General features: G+C 30.6%; 1 protein-coding gene and 1 long non-coding RNA gene across 2 annotated transcripts; one reads left to right on the top strand and one right to left on the bottom strand.

Annotated features, from left to right (window-relative positions):
- Positions 1–9,304: 9,304 nt before the first annotated feature.
- On the bottom strand, positions 9,305–17,918 carry LOC133192109 (uncharacterized). The gene is made up of 2 exons (XR_009721787.1): positions 17,716–17,918; positions 9,305–9,399 (listed from the first exon to the last, which is right to left on the bottom strand). It is a non-coding gene; the product is annotated as an uncharacterized LOC133192109 (long non-coding RNA).
- On the top strand, positions 12,407–23,912 carry LOC133192108 (protein Wnt-6-like). The gene is made up of 4 exons (XM_061327976.1): positions 12,407–13,239; positions 16,960–17,180; positions 20,422–20,696; positions 22,458–23,912. The coding sequence occupies exons 1-4, from the start codon at positions 13,160–13,162 to the stop codon at positions 22,923–22,925; spliced, it is 1,044 nt and encodes a 347-aa protein (XP_061183960.1). The 5' UTR covers positions 12,407–13,159; the 3' UTR covers positions 22,926–23,912.
- The last annotated feature ends 357 nt before the right edge of the window (positions 23,913–24,269 follow it).

Genomic DNA, 24,269 nt, shown 5'->3' with positions numbered 1-24,269 from the left:
GTGCAGACAAGTATTCCGATATTGATATTACGAAGATGCTTGAGTTTCTGATCCACAATATCTATGTAGATATCAAATTTTCCAACAATCTGTCGGAATTCCATGGGCACCAATTGCGCTTCTTTATTAGCAGACCTATTTTTATATTCATAGGAAGCAGAATTTATTCAAAAACTTCTACATGAGAAGAAGGCAACACTTGCTGTGGCCTTCAACTCGACATTTAGATATATCGACGACGTATTATCAATTAGCAATAGTTACTTCCATTCATATGTCGACTCGATATACCTAGTGAACTTGAAATAAAAGATAGAACAAAGTCTGACACATCTGTTTCATATTTTGGACATTTTACTAGAAAAGGACGTTAATGGTAACCTAACAACTAAACTTTATGATAAATGCGATTTCAACTTCTCTATCGTCAGCTTCCTTATTTATATCGCAATATACAATTATCACATGCATATGGGATATGTCTCCTAGTTGCTTCGGTAGGCAAGAGCATGCTCTACATACGAACAATTTCTAAAATGAGGTAAGCTATCGACAAGCAAGTTGTTGAAACAAGGATATCAACAGTCAACATCTGAAGTCAACATTTCGGAAGTTTTTTGGTCGATACAATGACCTTGTCAGCAAATACAATCTATGATTAAGTCGAATGCTGGCTGACGTTTTTCATACCAATTGTTAAGCAATTATTTACATACTTAATTGTCTACGGATTTTTTCCGTTTGCCTGATCATGACAAGGAGCACACTGAGGGTGTGACCCGTCGACAGGGGATGCTTACTTCTCCACGGCAACCACCTCTGATGCTTAAAGGGGCCCGTGTTTGCTCTGCTCACGATTTGTTTTGTGCCAATGGATTTTTGAGCTTGATTACTGTTCGTTATCTCCATATTTAATACTTGTGTGTGTGTGTTTTGGAACTCCTCTAAAATGATTACTAGGTTCTGCGTTCTATTGAGTGCAGCATTTCGAAATACTGGGTAAAGCATGTATATAAAATTCATAATTAACTAGTCTTACTTCCTATTTTTTCTACAGTATATAAGATACTTAGCTTGGAACATATTGCAAACTTGCAGTGTAGTTCTGGAGCACTTGGTGCATCTAATGGACTTTTCATGTCACAGATACGTACCTTTCATGGAACACACACCCTCTCATTAGATCAGATGACTCATAACTTGTTATGCAGTACGATTTATTAATTATATCCATAATAAAATTATCATAATACAGTTAGGCAGACAAAAAAGTTCATAGTACACGTAGAAATGGTGAGTGTCACACCTTGGAATTTTAAGTGACTTGCACTTCGCATTAGGTGCCTCATGTAGCATGGTGATAATATGCCGATAAAAGTAATTAAGTTTTCAACAACTCATCATGAAATGACTGTCGCAGAGGAACGTCTGTTCCTTATTTCCAAAGAAAAAGATTTTAAGAAAGAGCCAGAATGTCGAAATCGTGTTATTGAATGAATAATTCTCGTGGCAATTTTCATTTTCTTTTTACTCCTTTGAACACATGATGCAAAAACAAAATACTAGATGCATAGATTAGTATCATTTCATGGACTTAATTTGGTTGTAAATGATGCAAATATCAAATCGCTAAAATATTAATAGAAATGTAGAATCTTTTGTCCTGTTTGTCATCACCCTAATAAATCTATTCACTTTTGTAATATTTTATAGGAATTATTGAGAAAACTTTGAATGAAAAATAAAAATTTATACAAACTTATTAATTTAACTCACATAAACATAGATTAAGTTGTAATTTTCATGATTTAAAGTTTGTATCATCATTTATTAAGATAAAAAAGATAAAAAATGCACATAGGAAAGAAAAAAATAATAATGTTGAAAAAAAAGAAAGGGGTGGCAAATTTCTACATTTGTAAATAATTGAAATTCAATATAAAGTTCTCTTCACATACATATATATAGCACTTACTTTTTTTGGTCTGATACAGGGTAGTTAAATTTAACCGTATTATTCTTATATTACCCGTGAGAAAAAGATAAATGTTTGAAACTTTAGTATCAATTTAACGTATCATAATTCCAAAATTTTGTTTTAATCACAGAAATTACTACCTCCCATAGGCGAAACGTTGATACCGTTTATAGTTCATTCTATTATAATGAAAACTATTTTGAAGAACATCTGGTTATCATGTAATGGATTTCTATAAGAAATATATATAACACTATAACAATTTTTCTAATTTCTAATTAGATATGGTGAAATATTTTCTTAATAATTATACTTTTAATGCCCCTTGCGATTTGCTATATACAAGTATTACTCGAAGCTTAATGTATAGAACCAATCATTAGAAATGAGGATAACTTTTAAATGAAAGGAATATTTTGTATCATCTATCTATTATTCTTTAAGTTTAATTATACTAATTTCATTAATCCCAATTAGCAAAGTAGGAAATTTCATATATTCTAAAATACTAAACCTCAGGATGCCTTGAAATACTGTAATAGAAATTTTTATGAGGAAATGTTTATAGTCCTAAGGAAAACAATATGAAATCTTACCCTAGGATCAAGAATTTTAGATTTAATTCAAAATCTCGGTGATTGATTAAATGAATATATATTTATTATACATTGATACTTAATAACTAATTTAGCAACATGAAAAAGAAGAATTTCAAAAGGCATTTAAAATTTAATCTATTTATTATATTGAAACTTTAACAGTATAGAAAATTCTGACAAGTCTTACATGTAATTTGTTTTGTGATCATGGGACCTTTCTTGACCATTCACACATTATGTAGTTGTTTTATGTTATTTGTGAAATTTCAACATAATTTTTTTTATTTTAGTTTAAAAATTGATTTATTTTGTAAAGTTTGAATTAAAAGTAAATTATACAAGCCTGGATTCTGTAATACTAATTATAAATATGTATTTCACACGTTAAAAAATAAAAATAAATAAGAATTCTGTTCTTAATATTTTTTTATATATCCCTCACTGCATTTGTTTTAAAAATTAATTGAATTGCGTGAAAAAGAAGGATACAGTGAAATCACTAATTATAGATTGCAGGATCACTAATTATCACGGAGGTTATATGTATTTGTTTTCGTGGCACGAATTCATGTCCTCCACAAAATGTAAAAATATCGAAGTACAGTTTCGGTTCATTCCTTCAACAACCAAATTTTAACCCCATGGAATTAATTGACTTTACAGTACACAGTAAATAACAGGTGATAAAGAACACATACTACCTTATTCTGCTTTATTCTCAACAAGTCTATTTTATTTTATGGAGAGTTTTTGAGTAACTCAACAGTTATCAAATAACATGCATTTGTGTTAATTTTAATAAATGCAATATGAAATTTGTCTACAACCAATAAATTCGCTAATACTTTAACACCCATCTACATTTTTGGCTTGTTCCTATAGTAACATTCTTATATCAAAGTAAGATGAAGCAAGTATGAAACGAAACTGTAACGTCAGATTTCTAGTTAATTGTCCCAGAAACTCAGTATTAATAGTAGCTAGTCATAAATGGAGATCCAATGCTTACTTATTTCTTGTCTAGAAAGGATCAACAGAATATATTAATTAGTATTATTCCCCGTTTTTTCTTTAAAGGTTGTTCATTTAGAACGTGTTTTCAGAAATAAAGAATTTGGATACGCATATAAAGTATTTTGTTCAAACTTTGGATGTGCACATTTCGAATTGTTATACACTGTACCTTGGCATTAGAGAGATAATTTTCGTTAACATCAGTTAAGTCATTTCCAACGGACATTGCATGTTAGCAAGATTAACAAGATAATGTATCCTTTTTCCAGCTAAACACTATGAGCTAGAATTGATCGAACAAAAAACATAAAATTCTATCAGCCGTCATTCTGACTACCCTACTACGAACAGGGTTTGAGCGAGGCGGGACCAAGAAAGAAAACTTACTTTGGTCAGGAGATCGAAGGTATTTAGTCAGAGGAGAGCGGATGATATTTCGTGCATCTATAGACCAATCTAATCAAAGAAGAGCTCCGAATGCATACATATGGAATAGGTCCACTCTGCTTTATATATGCTTTATATATCTTGATCAGCAAACAAGTCCACATCCGTCAGATTGGAGTGTAAACTAACCATTCAGCGTTTTGTCCTCAGAAAAGTACATTGTCATAATATGCGTAATCAATATGCAAAATTCATTAAATTCAGAAAAAAATTGTTTCAGTTACAGCTTTCACAAACTACATTCCCTTACAATATTTCGGATGAAAGAACGATAATACATATACTCCATTGTACATTATTAAATGTGCACCGTATTTAAGTCTTGAAAACGTACTGTCCAGACAGCAAACCTTAACGTTACCTAAAATTTATAGTAAGGAAAAATAATTATTAATTGCAAAAATTTCTTACAGGCAAAAAAAATAATGTGAAGCAGTGCCAAACCTTCAATTAAAGATTCCTACGGCGTATTTCAATAAATAAAAAGAATATTATTCTTTAAATCCAACCTCATAGATGTCCTGATCATTTGAACGATTTATTCAGTTAATAAACTTAATACATCCTACGCTGAGGAATGTACATTCGGCGCTCTTGCTTGAACATATTGGTTCAGATGCAAGATGGACTATCCGTCCTATTTTCTGACTGAATATCATTCGATCTCCTGATCAAAGTATTTCTTTTTTTCTTTTCTTCCTTCTGACTCATACCCTTTCCTTATTGGGAAGATTCAAAATCAGAAATTTATCTAATATGTAGAATTTTATATTTTTCTTGCTGTTTTTCTCCTGTGAACAGATCTGTCCCAGTTGGAGAATGCGCGTTGACACTAAAGAAAGATTCTTACCCAAAGTAAAACCAGATCTGTCTTTGTATATACATGAATGTCTTGGAAATTTCAAGTTAATTTTCCTCATTACCACCCAATCTTCCAAATGAAATGAGTCTAAAGTGACGTAAGCGAAAATGTCAAGGAACAAAACATTCGTAATGTACACATCGCAGGGTTGAACAAAATATTTTATATCCGTGTCCAAATTCTTCATCACTTACAACTGACCGTGTCCTTGAGTAGGACTGTATTCAAGAAAAATTATTACCTGTTATCACAAGTCAAGGGCAAAACAGATTCCAACATGAATAAGACAAGAATTTTTAGTACATGCATTTCCAAAAAAGTTCTTATGACCGATTCAGTGTTAACTATTGTTGAAAGCTTATACAGAAAGTTCCGAGTCATTATGCAAAGAAATGAAAAGACACAATTACTTTTGTTCATATATCCATATTAACTGACGGAAAAGGTAAAATGACTATCTGCTTTTCATTTATCAATATATACATTTGTGGTATCTCTCTATTATATAAACATACAGAGAGCAAATATCTTCATACCTGTATGAAGTTTTTCGAAGGTCATAGGTCATTAAGTGACCTAATCACACAGCGCAGTAATATCTACATAAAAAGACTTACTCCACTAAGCAATATAGCATGTTTTTCATGCATAAAAATGTACAAAATACGCAAGTAAAATAATAATCATTTTATTTACAATGTAAACGAGTATTTAATACAGTTCTTGATCGATTTTACATAGAGAATAGAAAACTACGTGTTATAAGTTTCATGTCTGAGCTGCATAGTCTCAACGTTTACCCTTATTTTTCTCGCAGACCTCTGAATGCTATAATTTTTTTTCATTAAACTTCGCTCACAATAAATTTGAAAATCTGTTGAAAAATATCAATGTAATGCAATCACGCCACAATCAGCTGACAAACACTGCACTTTGGAAGTTCGGTAGGCACACCTCCATCATCGAGATCTTTGTGACGTTGTCTTAACAATGTAAGCTGTCGCCAGTGTCTCCATGTCAACATCATAAATTAATAAATATGCCTTACTGAAATCGTAGATTTTATGTTTTTGATCAAATTGATTTCATGTTATCTGGTCCGGACAAGTGTCTCCATCCATCCCTTTCCGACCGAAATTCCTCCAACTTTTTATTATCAAACATCGGACGTGTTTCTTGTGTTTTTTAACATCGAATATGGGTTCTCATGAATACAAAAATTCCCAAACACCAATATGCTCATTATAATTGATCACAAGTAGCCTTTCACAGAAAATTCCCTTCAAAACAGAATCCTTTGCCAGATGAATTTGAAGCGTAACCGCTTTTCAAGCCGATTTACACCTAGCGTAATTTGTCAAAATCTACGACGCACAGTTAGTGCAATATTTATATTCGATTACATTCGATTGTCCGTCTCAAATGTATATATAAGTAATAAATAACAAGTTTAAAAACTTCAATGGGAATTGAAGTGGGTCGGTACGTGATCAAATCTTCTGAGAAGGCCTTCGGCCTTCACAGGATTTGATCACGTGACCGACCCACTTCAATTCCCATTGAAGTTTTTAAACTTGTCATTTATTTCTTAAATAAGAACAAATCAATACTTAATCTTTTAACGAATTGGAATATATCTTTTGCCTACATCACATAATCATAGATATGCGAAATGGCAAACCATACAGTCCGTATGTAATTACTATGGCTTCCGTTTTTATGACTTTTTTTTCGTTCGGATTACCAAAAAAAAAAAACAAAAAACAAAAACAAACCAACAAACAAACAAACTTAAGATGAAAATGTTTTAAAGAAAAACATCCTTCCATGATGTTGTTACATGAATAGGGTCAATAATAGAAGATCTAGAAAAAAAGAATATTATGACGATAAATTTAGAACATAATTATTCAAATCTGATCATAAATTATTTATCACTTTCGTACAATTTGCATTTAAAAAACCATTGATTGACTGATACATGATATAAGCAACAAAATGCTTAGAGTATATGTAGTTTATGTATTTCAAAGTTTTAATGATTTAATTTAAAGGAGGAAGTATAAAGACAAAACTGAAAACATATCCTCTGTCGATTATAGGAATTATAAAATATCGATTCATCTGATATTGATAATCTATCCCCGTGTTACATTGTACATTTTTATTACATGTAATGTTTGGCCTCATGCTCTTTGTGGAAATGAGACCATACTTCGAACAGCATTCTGTAGCAATATCTTTAGGATTAACAATATTTTTCAAAATTGTAGCCATTATTCATTTTGAAGAGGGTCTCTGGGTTGTTTTTTTTATTATCATCAACTGTTTTCTGTAGCAATTTTTCATTTTGAAGTAAGTTTGGTCGCAGGTAAAAAAAAAATATAGATCAAATATTCGTCTTGTTTTACCGTATAGTTAAGCAAATCATTTACAGAAAATAGATGGCAAAAGACGGTGAATATTTAAAATATTTGTAGAAAACGTGTGAGTAAATGATTTATTCAATTAAAAAATCAATTCATGGCTTAGAGTTTATGTATTTCTTGTCCATGAAGGACCACCCAAATACGACCTTAAAATTTCAATACCCCTTATCCTTTTAAATATTTACTTTTTTCCAAGCGTTAAAACTGTTGATGGATAGTGTTTTAATGTTGATATAAAGTAATGATAAATGCGCCAATCTGATCTTACCAAATTCAAGACGGTTAACAAATTTTTAGTAAAATTGCAAAGAGAAAACTTTTTGCAGGCAAAATGAGCTTAAATTTGTTCCATTTGTTCCAATGGTTTTAGAAATAGTGACCTTTTGAAAAAGAGAGAGAAAAAAGGATTAAAAATGAGAAACATTTCCTTAACAGTTCTAAAAAGACGATGTACTTTGTTGAATGTATGTCAGGTTTCTGTAAGGACACTGCTGACCAAACCTCTTCTTAACTCTCCATTAAAGACTTAACTATATTGAATACTACTTGTTATCTGTTATTCAACTTTTCATTAGGGACTTAGTAGAAAACAAAATGAACTTTCTATATAGTTACTGTACAGTTTATGTAACGAGTTAATTAACGGGAAGTAAATCGTAAATATATCCTTAATATCAAACATTTTAAATGTTCCACTTGAATCTTTTAAATTTATTTTGTTGGAAGATAAAAAGTTTTTTTTCTTAAATCACAAACAATTTTATGTACATGTAATATGAAATCATGGGAAGAATGTTCATTTTCAAGCCTTCAAGTGAACTTTGAAATTCTTGAAAAGTTCGTTGAAGAGACCAGAGATAATATCCGTTTCTAACACTAAGCTTTCTATTATACGAGGCTCTGTACCTTTAATGTCTCTTTTTACAGTATTTTCTACAGACACGTGATTTTGTTTCTTTTCCTATGCATTCCGTTGTCAATCTTTGGAAATCTATTGTGACCCAAACATGGCTCACTGATAACAAACTGGAATTTATATTGTATGTGGATGCTTGCATAATTATAAATTTGAAAAAAAAAACTTCTGAATTGTCGGGTGGGAAGGGGATCCTTTCTTAATAAACAAGGATATTCTTATGAGGATTTGATCCCCATCTCTGCCTCCAGGGCCAGAATTAGACTTTAGAGAATTGCTTATAATACGTTGATAAATCACAACTTTGTTAGAAACATTTTTCTAACGATTTGTGTTGTAGATAATAATGATACATGTATTTTTGAATTCATATTTCTTAAAAAGATCATTATACATGAAATCATCTTCATTCACAAAAATATTATCTATGTAATTCAATTTAATAATAGAAATACAGAAAAAAGTAAATAATTACATTTCCTTGAAGACCAGATAAGACTTTTAAACAAATTGGCGCATCTTCTTTAAACCTATACATTTCATTAAACAATCTCTTTAGAAAGTTCTTATCACTATTAATGATGATAAGAGACAAAAAACCGAAATTTTCATTAACACTCCATTTATGAATTATTGATTTCTGGGAAGTTTTCGCTCAAACTTATAATAATAAATACCTCTATTTCCCCCTATTTTGAATTATCAAAGGTCAGTAGCATGATATTAATTCATCTCAGTTTTATCGATGCCATTAATGATGAGTTTGGAATAAAAGAAAATAAGACAGGCGAAATTTTCATAGTAAAGCCTAAAGTTAGAGAACTAAAGAAGACTTACTGCAAAGTTTAGCGAAATTTTTTTTACTCGATTGGGTGATTATAAAATCGCACATTTATCGGAAATGTCGTGAATTTTCAAAGTACAATGGTTTTGATTAGATTTCTTGGAACGACTTTGATAAATGGTGGAAAAAAAACAGCTTGAACATCAACTCTGTATTTTGGTGATATTATATACATTCTTTGATTACTTGAAAAAAAAAATCATAAAAAAAGACTATTCACTTTCCATTTTCCTTTAATTAAGTAATAACTATACAGAGTACATGCTGAATTCAAGTCGTCCACACACTTCTACCATGCCAATTTACAACCCTGAAATAAAAAGAGGAGTAGAAGAGAAAACCATAATTATGTCTTAAAACACACTTTAATGTGTTAATGATATTTGAAAGGTGTTTGAACAATAGGAAACGAGACGGCAACAATGAAACAGTGATTCAAAGTGACGTCATAGAAAGGTTTGCAGACAATATACATCATGTTTCAATTTATCAGGTGATCTCATAATGTAAAACAAAATTATTTCAATATGACATTATTGTGTTTTGCACCTTACATGCTGTTTTCGACGTTGGGTGTAACCTAATATAACATATAACATCTTCAAACAACTAGCATGCAATACGATAATAGATGCTGGGTTTTTTTCTGAAGTACAAAAAAGATATAATTCTGTCTTCGTTCATTACTGATTGAAATAGTAAATTTAGGCTAGTTCACGGGTACTTGTTGCAATAAAGTGTTGTCTGTCTCGACAGACGTGGGAAAATCTGTTGAGGGGTAATGATTTGGACACCGTTTAGATGCTTATCTGAATACTTGGGTCTTTTCTTATAGCACCCGCACATCTTCAAACGGGGCGATTGTTTACTGTTAAATTTATCTTTTTGTACACAGAACGTGATACCTTCACGATCCTAACAACTTTTTATCTCCTTATAATTCGTGAAGGATGTTTCAAATTGTGTAAAAGACATATGCATCTATATATTCTTATTCTGGCTTCCATTTATTGAAATATTAAAAAGTGTGGAAGTTATTGGAAAATATGTGTGACATACATTCATGTAAATGGAAATAAAACTGTATTCAGGTAAGAGATTTACAGTAATCTTCTTCATTTCGTGTGCTCTCGGTGCCATATTTCCTTATTTTTAACCTCAAGTTTCCATATGGATTTTTTCCCCAGCAGAGCTAATGTACATCATAAGTACTTGAAAAAACCAAGTTTTATAATGAAAGAGATCTTGCTTTACACTTGGAACATGAAGAACTGGACTGATGCTTCATTACTGAATGTAAAAAAAAAAGCTTAAAAGAAGGTCTCGATTTTTCAAATCAAAGAAATATATGTACCTTGTCGTTCAATAATATATGTACCTTGTCGTTCAATTGACAGGTGGCCTAGTACTGGGACAAATATACACCTAAAACTCTAACGAGTTAAGATGTGTTAACGTAAAGAGTGCTCCTCTTGATCAATTTTTGAATGAAATAAGTAGTAAATAGACACTATCAATTCAAAATTTCATATTGACGTGATATATAGTACACAGGAACGGGGTCCCTTTCATATGATGGTCACTTTTTGAAGCCCTCAGTTAAACGATAATTAAAGTTTACTTATGGTGAAGTTGTAGTGTTTTCCCCGATTTAATGCGATTTAAATTGTTTATTTTCACTTAAAGTTCTTCAATATGTATCAAAAGTATTAGTTTCATCAATTAATTTAGGTAAAAAGTGTCTTTAAATCCAAGTGTATTTCTGATAGCAGATCAAACTAATTGAATTGTAAGCCAATCTGATTTTAAATACAGGTGTCCAAACTGAGGCACCAAAGAGGGGTGTGCCAAGAAGAAGCATCCAGAGAACTCTAGAATTTCAACTTACTCTATAAATATCTATATATCAATTCAATTTCATTCACACATAAAATATACATTATAATAAGAAAAATCTTCCATAATTTTCCTACACTAAAAAAACAATTATTACAATTATCATGCATCATAAATGTTTGAGTACAGGTAAGTAGATTTTCAGGGACAGCGTTCGCCAGCCTCTCTTATGTCCTGAGATAATGCAGATTCGGTTGTATAAAAAAAATATATGGATATTTGTTCTCTGGGGACATACAGTTGGTCAAGAAAATTATGATTTGAGATATCAGTTTTAAATATGTATCCTTAGGCTTGGTTTTACACCTGAGAAAGATACAGAAAACATCGAATATTTCTGCTGAATTTATTCACTGGAATTTTGTTACTTTTTGAATAAATCTAATATCGAAGCTTGTTTTTCACACCAGTGGGTTTTCTTGTTCGAAGGATTGCTTAAGAAATTTAATGACATTTTTATTAACTTTTGGGACAAAATGAAAAAGTGTATGTAAATATTTTCTGATGAAAGCTTTTCTAACTCGTGTGTTTGATTCTACTTTTATGAGAGTTTCAGATGACGATAAACTCCTCGAACTATCTGAAGCATTAAGAATTGTTTAAAAAGAACTCTAATCAATTCCATTGAAGAAGTGCAAAATACCCTGTAAAATAACATTAATCAAAAAATGCAAGAACTTCAAAGACCTAAAACTGGGTGGTTTTGACGCTTGACAGATATCAAGAGGTGAAAACTAGACGTTCAAGCGAGGACAACTGTTCTGTAAACCAAGTCATCTCTGATCATTTTTTTTTATCCTTTAGTTTGTGCAACTATTTGTGAAAATCAGGAAAGAAATCTAGAGAAAAAGTGGGAGTTTATTTTCATTTTATTTCTTAAAAGGATAGGTGCAAAAAAAGGTGACAAAATTGAGGTAAGATTAATTTGCATATGTAAAATGATGTGGTTGCTTTATTCTTTTGAACGCGTGGAAAAGGTTGGTATCAGATCATTACAGATGTTTTGTACCTCTTTTAGTTTCAAGTTTCGGGTAACTAGCACATAAATACCCTGTTGATTGTTTTAATCAACTTTAAAAGACCCGTAATAGCTTTGCAGTTTGACCTTTTTCAATTAGGACACACAGACGGGATCATCGCTTTGTTAAGAACAGGGCTGCAATCGTGGTAAGATGGATTTCGTGGGTCAGTAACTTGAAAGAGACAGTTAAATGTTACAAAAAAATAATGCCTATTAGGAAATCGTTTTACCACCCCAAGTTTAGCTTTTAAACAACAGATTTCAATAAAACGTGTGTCTCATAGGGGAATTTTCACAGATGGCAGGACTACAAGTGTAAATTGAATGTGTATTGTGTAATTTAGCGAAAAAATTATATGAAATTTATGTTCTGTCATACAACTTATCTTAATCTTTCAGAGTAATCATCTAATATGAGGATTTCTAGTCTGCAGACAGGAATATGTCGCAAAAACTGCACGCAGGAGCAACATGCATCAATGAATATCGAATAGGGAAGACCACATGAAAAAGGAGTTCTTTAGGCACCTAATTATGTGAACCACATTAAAAACTAAGATGACTATCCTATCAATATGGGAAACACTTTAATGGTGATATTTTCAACAATTATTTTTAGAGGAAGTCTGATACTAAACGCGTGGTGATGAGTCCTGACATTTCGCCAGGAATTGGAGTGCGTTGCGTCCATGAATTTCACATAATGAATGTGTAAATGTTAAAAAAAAATGTGTATGATTGACAATTTTTTTCCGGAAGTGCAGTTACCATTGTTTATATTTCGAAAGTCAGACTGCTTGATTGAAATTTAAACATATCTACATGATACTGCATATTTGTAAATATTACTGAAAGACCTGTAGACATATTTATTCCGGGGATATTCCAAGTTGTTACGTAAATTATAGAACCGACATCGGTGGTTTCTTAAGTTCATCGTCGGGGAAGAAAAATTCATTCGATACTGAGAAAAAATAAGATAGTTTTCATTTGATAAAGACAATCATATTGGCCCCAGAAACATCCTCGGGATATTTAATTGGAAACCTGCTGAAGTCAAAGATTTTTGCCAAGAAAAATAAAAGTTTATTAAACGAGCCTCAGCACCGACAATTTTCGAAGAATTGTCTGACGTTGGAACTAATTACTGTAAATGACCATGCAAGTGCAGGGACTGTTAGTACTGCTGTATTTTTATCTCATGTTTCCGGTTAATAGTATTGGCCTGTGGTGGTAAGTATGAATAATAAATAATGCTTCAATATTTTAAAAATGACTGAGTGCTACGTGATGTACTATTAATATGCAAGTTTATTAGGAACATTATATTTCTTCTCAGATTAGGATGTAATCTTTTATTTAATCTTATCAGAGAGGCAATACAGGTTGTCTGATCATGAATGGATAATACAAACAATATTTGTCACATGTGAGACTAGAAATTCAAAGGTAAAATAAAAAGAACTGTCAACCATCTTTTTTATAAAGTTAGCCTGTCAGTGAAAAAAAAAAAGAATTAAGAGAAAAATCATAATGGAAAAAAATCAAAGAATATTATTTTAAATATAAATATTATTTCCTGAGATTATGTCACTGTAGAAATTTGTGGTTGGTGGGAGTCTGAAAGGATGAGATTTTTAATGCTTAATAGAAGATGTATTAAGTATTAAAGCTTATAGTTAAAATTTCTCCCGAAATATGGCTTATCATACATATTATTCCTCCGCACCGAATAACCAACTTCTAACGAGAATCTAAGAGACACAATAAAACCATCAACATGTCACTTATAATTGAAAACATTTTTATAGGCATTGAACAACATGAAATATTGAAATGAAATGGTTAGCTTTCTCGCACATTGTGCTTTTTTAATGATACATGGGTGGCTGATTTTTGAAAATAGTTAGGAAGATACGCTTGATGGTCAAAGAATATTAGCAACAAAAGTGAGAAAGTGAAATCGATTTCTTGGGTAGCCAGGGTAAATTTATACCACCCTGATTTTAATGATAATAGAACAAATATTATAATAAAGTGTAGAGAGAAAAAATGTACCTTGAATTCAGCTAATTTTAAACGAAATGCAATAGTCTGAGAACCAAAACAAAAAAAAATTACGATATATAAATATACAAATTATCTTAATTAAAATATTTTTCACTAAAAATAAGAAAAGAAAAGATTTTGTTTGACACATTTTAAAGTGTAAAGAAATCAAAAATTTTCTTAAATCATAAAGAGTGATATCTTTTTTATATCCTGGGTGCAAAATTATTCTTTAAAAATATTCAAAATGAAGCTAGCCAAAATTTTATTGTAAGATAATAACCACTATAAATTATTTTTTGATAACTGTAATTTTCAGTATATGTTAAAGTAATTTTCTCCATTTTGAAAACAATCTTCATATCTTTCATCATAAACAAGGGGAGTAATAGTTGCAAAGATATTAAATTACATATAGTAAAGTTCAATTAATTATGCAGCAAAAATATTTATCATAGCATTTCTACATTTTTATCAGAAATTCGAGAATATGTTGGCATACAACTTTCAGAAGATGAATTCAAAATCATTTTGTTAAAAGAAATATCTGTATAACAAAATAATCACGTGCAAAAAATATAAATGTCAATTCTAAAAATCTTCAGAATCACTACATTTGGTCACAATTTGGAATATTTTTTTTTCTTCAAAAAATCATATAAATTCTTATATCATACTTTTGGCCCCGAGGAAATCTTAAACAAATGAACAATTTTATGAGACCTTAAAAACTTTAAGAGAAACGTAAATCTATGTTGATATATTTTCTATCAATATGATAAGTAAAAAAAAAGTGGTTAAAATCTTAGTAGAACAGTATTAGAACACTGCGGGTGAGAGCCAGGCTTTTGATGGTAATTGAAATTTGCGTTTTGCCTCCTCTCTCAGGGAGATAACCTTGATTCTAGACAGAACAATAATTTCCTCACGTCTATCCAACTTCCCCGAGGTGAGGTGCTAACTTTATTGCATAGTCGAAGTGCACTGGATAAGAGAGAGAGAGAGAGAGAGTTGAATTTCCAAAAGGTGTCGAACAAATCAAAATTCAAAAGGTTCTTTCTATTATATATAATTTTATATAATAAGTGCAATTCAAATACATCATTCTCTGATCGAAAATTATGTATGAAGCTAAGTGGATACAATATTACCGAATAATTCAACCAGGACTAATACTCTCTAAATATAGAATTAAAATTAATATGATTCGTGAAGAACAAGTCGATCAACCAATATGTCACACTGCAAACATATTACTGATGTGATTGGAAACCATATTGGTTTATAAAAATTATCCCTTTGGGTAAATCACTTTCCAGAACAGAAAAAAATTAAAGTACAAGGATAATGAGAGAAATGAAACCCTGCAACAAAGGTGGACTTTGTAATTAAAGTTTCTTAAGCTGCAACGAATTTAATTAGATTCATTTAATTTTGCATGGGTTATTTGAACTTGTACCTAATGGGATATATGTATGCACTGATCCTGTATAAATGGTCTGTACTCCAGAGGTTTTGTCTGGAACAAGCATTGGGCAGGTATTCCAACTCTAACGTATAAAAACCACACTTACAATGGTTAGAACTATCCATGACAACAGAACACAAAGTTAAACTTAAAATAAAAAATGACCTAAATGTCGTTTAGATATTGGTTTGGTTTTGTAATAATAGATAGAAGTAAACTATTATGAATAATCCATCGTCATGTTTTCATTAATGAAAGGAACATTAGATTTTATGTAAAATAATTAAAAGCAAAAACATATCAATCTGACAGGGTTTTATGGTATTTTCTTCCTAAAAATGTTTTTTTAAATATAAAATTGCTCGATATCACAGATTTATTTGAGGAATCCTTGAATAACGCTTACTGTATCTTGACTTAAATAAGAATTTAAAAATGCAACCATGAAAACCTGTTATGAGCTGGCGATTTGTATTGGTTAGGATTTTTTTTTGCTTTATATAAAAAACAAAATACGTTTCTCAATTATACATCTACATATTTATTATTAAAGAGAATCAAATTGTTAAAATAAATTACATATAATATAATTAGTTTTTTAAACTTAAGTATTTGGTAAATATTTTTTTAATAAATTCTTTAAAATATTTTAATAAGAGCTGCTCCTGAGGATATATTATAACCTTAACACTATTTGATATAAATACATGTAATATAACTGTCAGTAGCTCAAATTCCATACATTAAAAACTCATAATTAATAATTCAATAATATGTGTATTTTCATAACATTTGGTAAAAAACGGTTACAATTATTTTAGATAACATCTACCAAGAAGTGTTGAACTGCGAAATAACAATATCATGTTTCCTTCAAATTTATGATTTATTATCGACCTTTTACGTGACAAACACTAAAAATTATATACATGTTTATATTTCTCTCAAAACCTTTTTGTAATTTGGTTAAAAAAGTGGTGAAAGATTTGTGTTTAGGTCAAATATCACTCCGCCCATTGAGAGCGTTGTAACTGCTTACAACTATTTTATCTTCTTCCTGAAATACACGCGTTTATATTCAGCAGACGCAGACGATATCTGATTATGCATCTCATTATCACAGCTGTCAAATACCTTATGAATATTTATGACGTGTGTGATAGTGTAATGTAGATTTTTACACCATTATAGAATATTTACAAATAATTATATACCTTTATTTTTTTTTTATTATAGATGGAGGTTGATATATTAAGAATAAAAATATAGGAATTTCTACCAATACTTATACGAAAGTGGCATATGCAATAGATCACAAAGAGATCATGAAAAGATAGACACTTTATAAAATCACATTAAAAATATATATGTTTAAGACGTATATTTAATTGTATATACTATTCTTGTATAACATTGTGTCATTTTGAATTCTATAGGGCGGTAGGTAGTCCCTTGGTAATGGACCCAAACAGCATATGTCGAAAAAGTCGAAGATTAGCAGGGAAACAAAGAGAAATTTGTCGAAAAGAAATTGAAATCGTAGAAGAAGTAGCAAATGGGGCCAAGCTAGCGCTGGGCGAATGCCAATACCAGTTCAGAAACAGAAAATGGAATTGTACGACATCTAGAAGAATGCTTTCAAGAGTTCTAAAAACAGGTATGAATTTACTGTACAGTTATGAAAGGAAATCAATACTATACAGACCATATTATTTCTGATCTAGTATTTTAATGGCCGATTCATAAGACAGGATAAAAGGTTAATACCTTTCAGGCAAACATTATAATACAATTCTGATATCATCCAAGGTTAAAACAAAAAGGAACTACAGAATCTCGTAATTAACATTTGTTTCACATTTGCATGCTACATAAAATATCATGGGAAAATAATCAAAGTTTGTGTATGAATAACTGGAAGGAATATACTTCGTTAATCGGAAACATTCTGTTATTTTGTATCTGTATCATTTTTATGTTAGCTTTAAGGTATACATGTACGAAGAGACAAAATATAATTGATGTTTATGTTCAAAAGTTCATTTCTGTTGTGTCATGGACACGGTAGAACGAAATGAAGTCCACAAATCATCAAAAATTACAGTCAATTGCGTGCAACAAATCCAAAATATAAAAAGCACAGGTTTCTTAAAACTAAGAAAATATTTTCTGCATTAAATATACATACTTACAGTGAGAAAACTTTAAATCCAAACTTTCCAACAAAGAACATTCAAAAAGAGCACATGTTATATTAACCAGTTACCAAAATTTTGTGACGTGTGCGATCTTCAGTTTTTTCGTTTAAAATAATAAATCTCCCCCTTTTCTTTGTGGTGCTATGCTGTGTAGAGTTCTGATATTTCTTATTTTGTGTAAGATCTTTCCTTTGCTTTTTTCCCCACCTTTCACCCCTGTTTTTAAGATCAAAGAAAACCCTCTCTTGGAATATGTGCTGGCAGGCAGTCTTAAATGATGTTGTGCCACTGATAATATTGCACTTCAAAGGATTCCTGCATAATAGAAACTTAATGTTTCTGTGAGGCAAGTTTACAGAGCCTGAATTATAGAGCAGCATATGCTTTTTACACTTTGAAGATAAGTTAGATCATAAAACAAACAAGCTAAAGAGAAACGGTTTTTGGGAATCTCGTGTGATAAGCTAGTTTCCTCAAACGTTTAAAGAGAGGAGTCGTCGTCAATTTAAATGAAATTGTTCTAACTTGTAAGTACACTGTTTTACAAGGAACATTATATATAAAGATATTCTCAGGACCAACTGAGTGTATTAATAGAAAATTCAGATATATGGAGTACAAAGGGGTCAAGAACATTAACGTATCGAGGAAAATTTGCAAAAAAAAAACAACGGTACCAGACCGGCTTATTCATGAATTGAGGAAACTGTTAAAATAATAATAAAAATGTTATGTAGTTGAAAATTGTATCTTTTTGAATCTTGTAAATTACTTTTTGCGTACTTAGATTTTTTTTTAATGTCAGGAGAATGGTGAAATATCATTAATCGTCAAACTACGGTTTAATATGCTTTATCTAAAAGGATAGAGATTTTTTGGTTGTTATGAAAAAGATTGTTGAAGAAAAAGATTTTGTATCTCCATGAATATGTCGAGATAAAATTTTTAAAAAGTCTTGATTCCTTGCAATTGTCAAAAGGGAAAACTAAACTAAAAAAGTAATCATTAATTAAAAAAAGAAAAGAATTCGATATCATCATGTACACGGAAGTACACATACATTTAAATTAAAAGAATTTTGAGTAAATGAGAATTTGATTGGATTGGATGCATTTATTGAAATCATTTCGAGGCTTGATATATATATATATATATATATATATATATATATATATATATATATATATATATATATATATATATATATATATATATATATATATATATATATATATATAATGATAATAATTAACTGCTTTTCATTGTGACTTTTTATTTCATATGTACGGAATCGATCTTCATTGTAATTTGATTTTTTATGATGAAAATGACCACACTTTCAAATGCAAATGCATATTCAAATCGTAAAATTTGAATTCATTGGATAAAAGTACACACAAAATTGCCAAAATGATATAATTTTTTTTTATTAAGGATAGAGATTTGGTTGTTGTGAGAGAATTGAAGAAATAGATTTTGTATCTTCATGAGTATGTTGAGATAAAATTTTTAAAAGTCTTGATTGCTTTGCAATTGTCAAAAGGAAAAAAAAGATACGTTACATCGTACTGGGCAAGATAGATTTACCTCCAACTAAAATATCATAACATCATATGCATCTAAAATAAACTACAATAAAACTTGTCTAATCCGGATGTTGTGTATTCCGAAATCTTGCCTAGTACGATGTAAGTTTTAAGTACATTCAGGAAATTCAATTGTTTTAAATGTTGTCTAATCCGGCCAATTTCTTTGGAACCAGTGGTTTCCGGATTAGACAAGTTTTACTGTACAATGAATTAAATTTGAAAAATCACACTGTACATGCATGAGGAATGCAATGGAAACAATAATGTTTGTTATTCAAACATCGTTCTGTTTTGAAAAAGTAAAGATTACCATTTGTGTGAGCTAATCATCGCGTTCTGCTAATAACTGAAAGTTTAACATGAAGATGATAAATGATCTGAAACGAGAAGAGGTAAAAAAAAATCTAACACAAACCAGATTCTGTCGTAAAAAGGCATCCGGATTCTTTCATAAGTATTTCTGTTGTTGTTTTTTTTTTAAAGTTTCATTTGATATTAGGTTTATATAAACACAAAAGAAACTTTTCAATGTATAATGAGAACAAACTATTTGCGGAAGATTTTCAAAATAAGACACTGATATTAAATAAGTAAGTAAAAAAAAGTACATTTCACATATTGCTTGTTGTAGTTCAAAAAGTAGTACAATATACACATATACATGTAAATAGGTGATACGCAGCAATCTTTCGTTTTTAATAATGTTATTATTTGACCATTGCTAAATGTAAACATTTCAAATATGTTTCCTCACCTGCTTGAAATATACGCCTTGAAATGATATTTTTTGGCGACTGTGCTTATATTTTGTAAATAGATAAAAAAAAAAAAGAAAAAAGAAAGAGTTAATATAGAACAAAGTAAGATGAGATGAAACAGATTACAATTCAAGGTGTGCTATATAATAATGTCCGAGACATTATTATAATAATGGTTCCGATCTGCTTGGTTTTCCGATGTAAAACTTTTGATGTCTTTGGAATGGTATTTTTTATCGCAATTTCCAATGTAACACATCCAAAAAACTTCCCAAATACCTTCAAAAGAGAACATTCACTCTATTATCTTTGCAACACAATGATTTCTTTTTTTCTTTCTCTTTGTTAAACAGATACCAGAGAATCAGCATTTGTTTATGCAATAACGGCAGCCGGAGTCACATTTGCCGTTACGGAGGCCTGTGCAATGGGCAAACTCATGCAATGCTCTTGTGATAATAAAGTTCAAGACATTAATACTGACGGCGACTGGGTTTGGGGAGGTTGTAATGATAATGTAGACTTTGGGTATCGCAAATCCAAAGACTTCATGGACGCTCGTAAGCGAAAACGTCGAGGGGACTTGACAACAAGGATACAGTTACACAACAACGAAGCCGGCAGACTGGTTGGTACATTAATGAATAATGGATTATCATTATTTTTTAATTTCAAAATCTTAAGGAGTATTCCTAATCTATTTCCCCCTTATTTAAAGACTTTATTTCATATTAATATAACAGATACAATGACTGCTGAAGAATTGTGTGGTATGAAAATATGACGTAGTTTTAGACGATTTAAGTAGTCATGAACTAAGAGGTGCTCACATTGCAATGGAATAGTATATTTTATAAGGTAACCTAGTTTATTCTACAGAAACGATGCGTTTTCCCTTTTCTATCACATCTTATCTCTGATGCAACATTAACCGCACAACAATTCAATAAAACTTCTAAATAAGGTTCATATTGCAATCAAAATCGCAGCACTGCTCTAGCTTCCGGGCTCAATTGTCAAAAACGAAATTAAATTATGTCAATAAAACTTCTATTGCAAGGTCTCAATGCCTCTTCAGATTTGCCTCCGTAAGTTGAATCACATATTGATTTTGGGTAATTTAAGTAATTGGCCAGTAACGATTTATCATCGGAACACATCTAGAGCTTATTGAATAGATCAAAGAACTGTTTGACGGGTACTTAATGCAGCATTTGTTTTACAAAGTATTATTAAGACATAGATCAGTGTCTTTCGGCACACCCTCTCAATAGTCAAACAACGTTTCGTACCAGTCTTAGAAGAGGCTGCTGTCATTTCAAACAAATTCATTTTCTGAATGACAAACCGAGGAAAAATTTACATGTATCGAATTCATACTTCACACACATAAAGGGTCCAGAATTTACCAAATCACGTTTATATTTCCACCATTCAAGGGCACTCACAGAAGAACTTTCTATCTGTGTTTATTGTCAACACTTATAGTTAGCTAGATGATGTAAACCCTTCTCATGTTTAGATCAAACCCTCTCGAAGCATGAAAGAGATTGCTATTATCATTATTTGGAGTGCCTCTTGACCAGTGAAAATTCCTATTAATTTTATCTAATAGTCTGTCAATTTGTCACTTGTATATTCAACAAAGATAATTTGAGAGCAAGGATTAACGATCAAAGATAAATGCTCTTTTGTCGATGAATTTTCAATGAATGAAACATATTTGTGGTGAAATAGGGATATTTCGGATAAAATATGAAATTTGGCCCAAGATTCGACAAAAACTTACGACTCCTAACGCATGAAAGGAGTCCTTTGTAGGAATATTTGTTTCCTTTGAGTAATAGACAATTTGTTCAAATAAAAATTGGATTCTGAATAAGTCCTCGGTATTGAAAAGAATATATGGACCATATTTTACTTGAATATTTGGCAACAATAAAAATAGAAATATTCTGAATAATATCTTAATATATTTGTCACATAGAGGGGGCCTGGAAAAGTTATTATTAGTAGTAAGAAGTCAGTAAGTGTATTATTATGTAGTGATTTAAATATTTAATGTCTATTGCTCTCAAAGAACACCGTTAACTCTTGTGAGAATATGACACTTCCAGTTTTCAATAAGTAACAACTTAATTTTTATTTAATTGAGTTTTGATTTAAAGATATGCTGAACATTACATAAAGAAAAGTGCAACTATTGGCTATATTTGACGTAGAATTTATTTTAAAGTGAAGCCAAAAAAAAAACAAAAAAAAAAAACACTGCTTTTAAGAAATTGAAAAAAAAACGTGCATATAAAAATGTCATATTTTGATATTCATTCTCACAACAACAACACCATCTGCGATCATTTTCTAATAAAGCATATTTTATTTTTTGTAGGCTGTTAAAAAATATACAAGGGATGTGTGTAAATGCCACGGGTTGTCTGGTTCGTGTGCACTGAAGACTTGTTGGCGGAAAATGCCACCGTTTCGAAGTGTTGGTGATAGACTTAAAGAGGAATTTGATGGTGCAATTCAAGTTGAAATCTCTAACGATGGCAAAGCCCTGGAAACTAAATCTAAAACAATTAAACCTCCTTCTCCCGAAGACCTTGTTTACTCGGAGAATGCCCCGGATACACGGTTTTGTCGTAAAAACAGGAAGTGGGGCTCTTTAGGAACTAAAGGACGAATTTGCGATCCAAAGTCAATGGAAGTAGGAGGATGTGACCTCCTTTGTTGCAATCGAGGATACAAAACAGAAAAAGTGACCCTGAAAGGAAATTGCAAGTGTAGATTTATCTGGTGTTGTGATGTGCAATGTGAAACATGCGTACAGGAAAAGACTATACACAGATGTCTATAGCTCTCCTATGTTTGAAGGAGCGTTTGTTATTTTATTATGGAGGCCATTTTACATGCCAAAAACAAAGAAAATTGGGGGATTCTTTTCAATTAGCTTTGAATGAAAGTGTTAAGTGTAAATGAACCAGTGTAATTTTTTTTGGAAAAGTTGCAAACATAATAAATTGCAGTATTTGAAATATATTCATTGCAAAGTTGTAAAACTAGAGAGATAACTTCTATATACATTTATACCCATTGCAGTGTTTGCACATTCACTTCGCGGCCGTATAGTATTTATGATCACTGTAAACATTTCTTTTTCTCCATTAAGATACTGTATATGTACATATGTGCATTATAGAATAGAAATTGGTTAAAATAAGCTTCAATTAGATGTATTGAAAATATTTCAAGAACTGGCAGATTATTTTGTCAGTTTTAGGGGGTTATGTTTGGAAATTGTAAATATATTTATTTACTGTTTTATTTACATATCATAACATTATATTGTTTGTTGCTTGAGAAGTATATAGGGTACAAACATGAATATAAAGACAGCTTCCCTTATGTCACGTATATTTAAACGTTTGTTACTTTATCATACGTAAGATAGGGGCGTGTCTTGTATAGTGTATTTCTACTTTTTATCAAAACGTATTTAACGTTTTTTCCCCTTTTTTTTCCCTAAGATCTATTTTTAATGAACTTGATGAAGAATTAAAAAAAAAAAGAGAGGGAGTTTCTTCCTTGCAAGACAAAAAAAGATTAATTTGAAGCAATTTAGATTTTTTTTAAATCTTAACAACTCAGAATATAGTGCCTTATAGTCAATTCACAAGTTGAATTTACTAGGGGAATTGAGATTTACTATCGAGCATTATGTATATCGTAAGTATTGATATTTTTTTCAAATTGTTCAATATGAACATTAATCAAAAGTGAATTTACAAAGTAATGGTCTATTAAATGTGTACATCAGTTTCCCAATTTCAAAGGATGCTTTAAGTTAGTAAAAACTGCATAGTCATAAGCTTTAGCAGCATTATCAATATGTGCTGGATTTAATAATTAATAAATAATTAATGATAAGTACTGGACTTAGTTAAGGTAAAATAACTTATTCCGTCTCTACCAAAAACAAAATGCAACAGAGCCTTGTATATACAATAATATACTGTAAGGTCAAGTGGTTTATCCATGCAGCATTAGGAATGAATGATATTTAAAATCCACAACAAAGCATTCTAGAGAAACAGCATTAAAATAGAAACGAAGTGAAAATCCTTGAGCATTTTCAAATAGAGAGGGGTTAATTTGTTGAATATTTTATAGGTAATAGATACTAGGGAAATTTTGGTTAATA

The sequence above is a fragment of the Saccostrea echinata genome, unplaced genomic scaffold (assembly GCF_033153115.1).
Source record: "Saccostrea echinata isolate AGI-Se365-2 ecotype Australia unplaced genomic scaffold, CSIRO_AGI_Sech_v1 ptg000025l, whole genome shotgun sequence".
In the NCBI taxonomy this organism is placed as follows: domain Eukaryota; kingdom Metazoa; phylum Mollusca; class Bivalvia; order Ostreida; family Ostreidae; genus Saccostrea; species Saccostrea echinata.
Note: the sequence above shows the minus strand (reverse complement) of the source record. Positions and strands in the feature narration are given on the sequence as shown.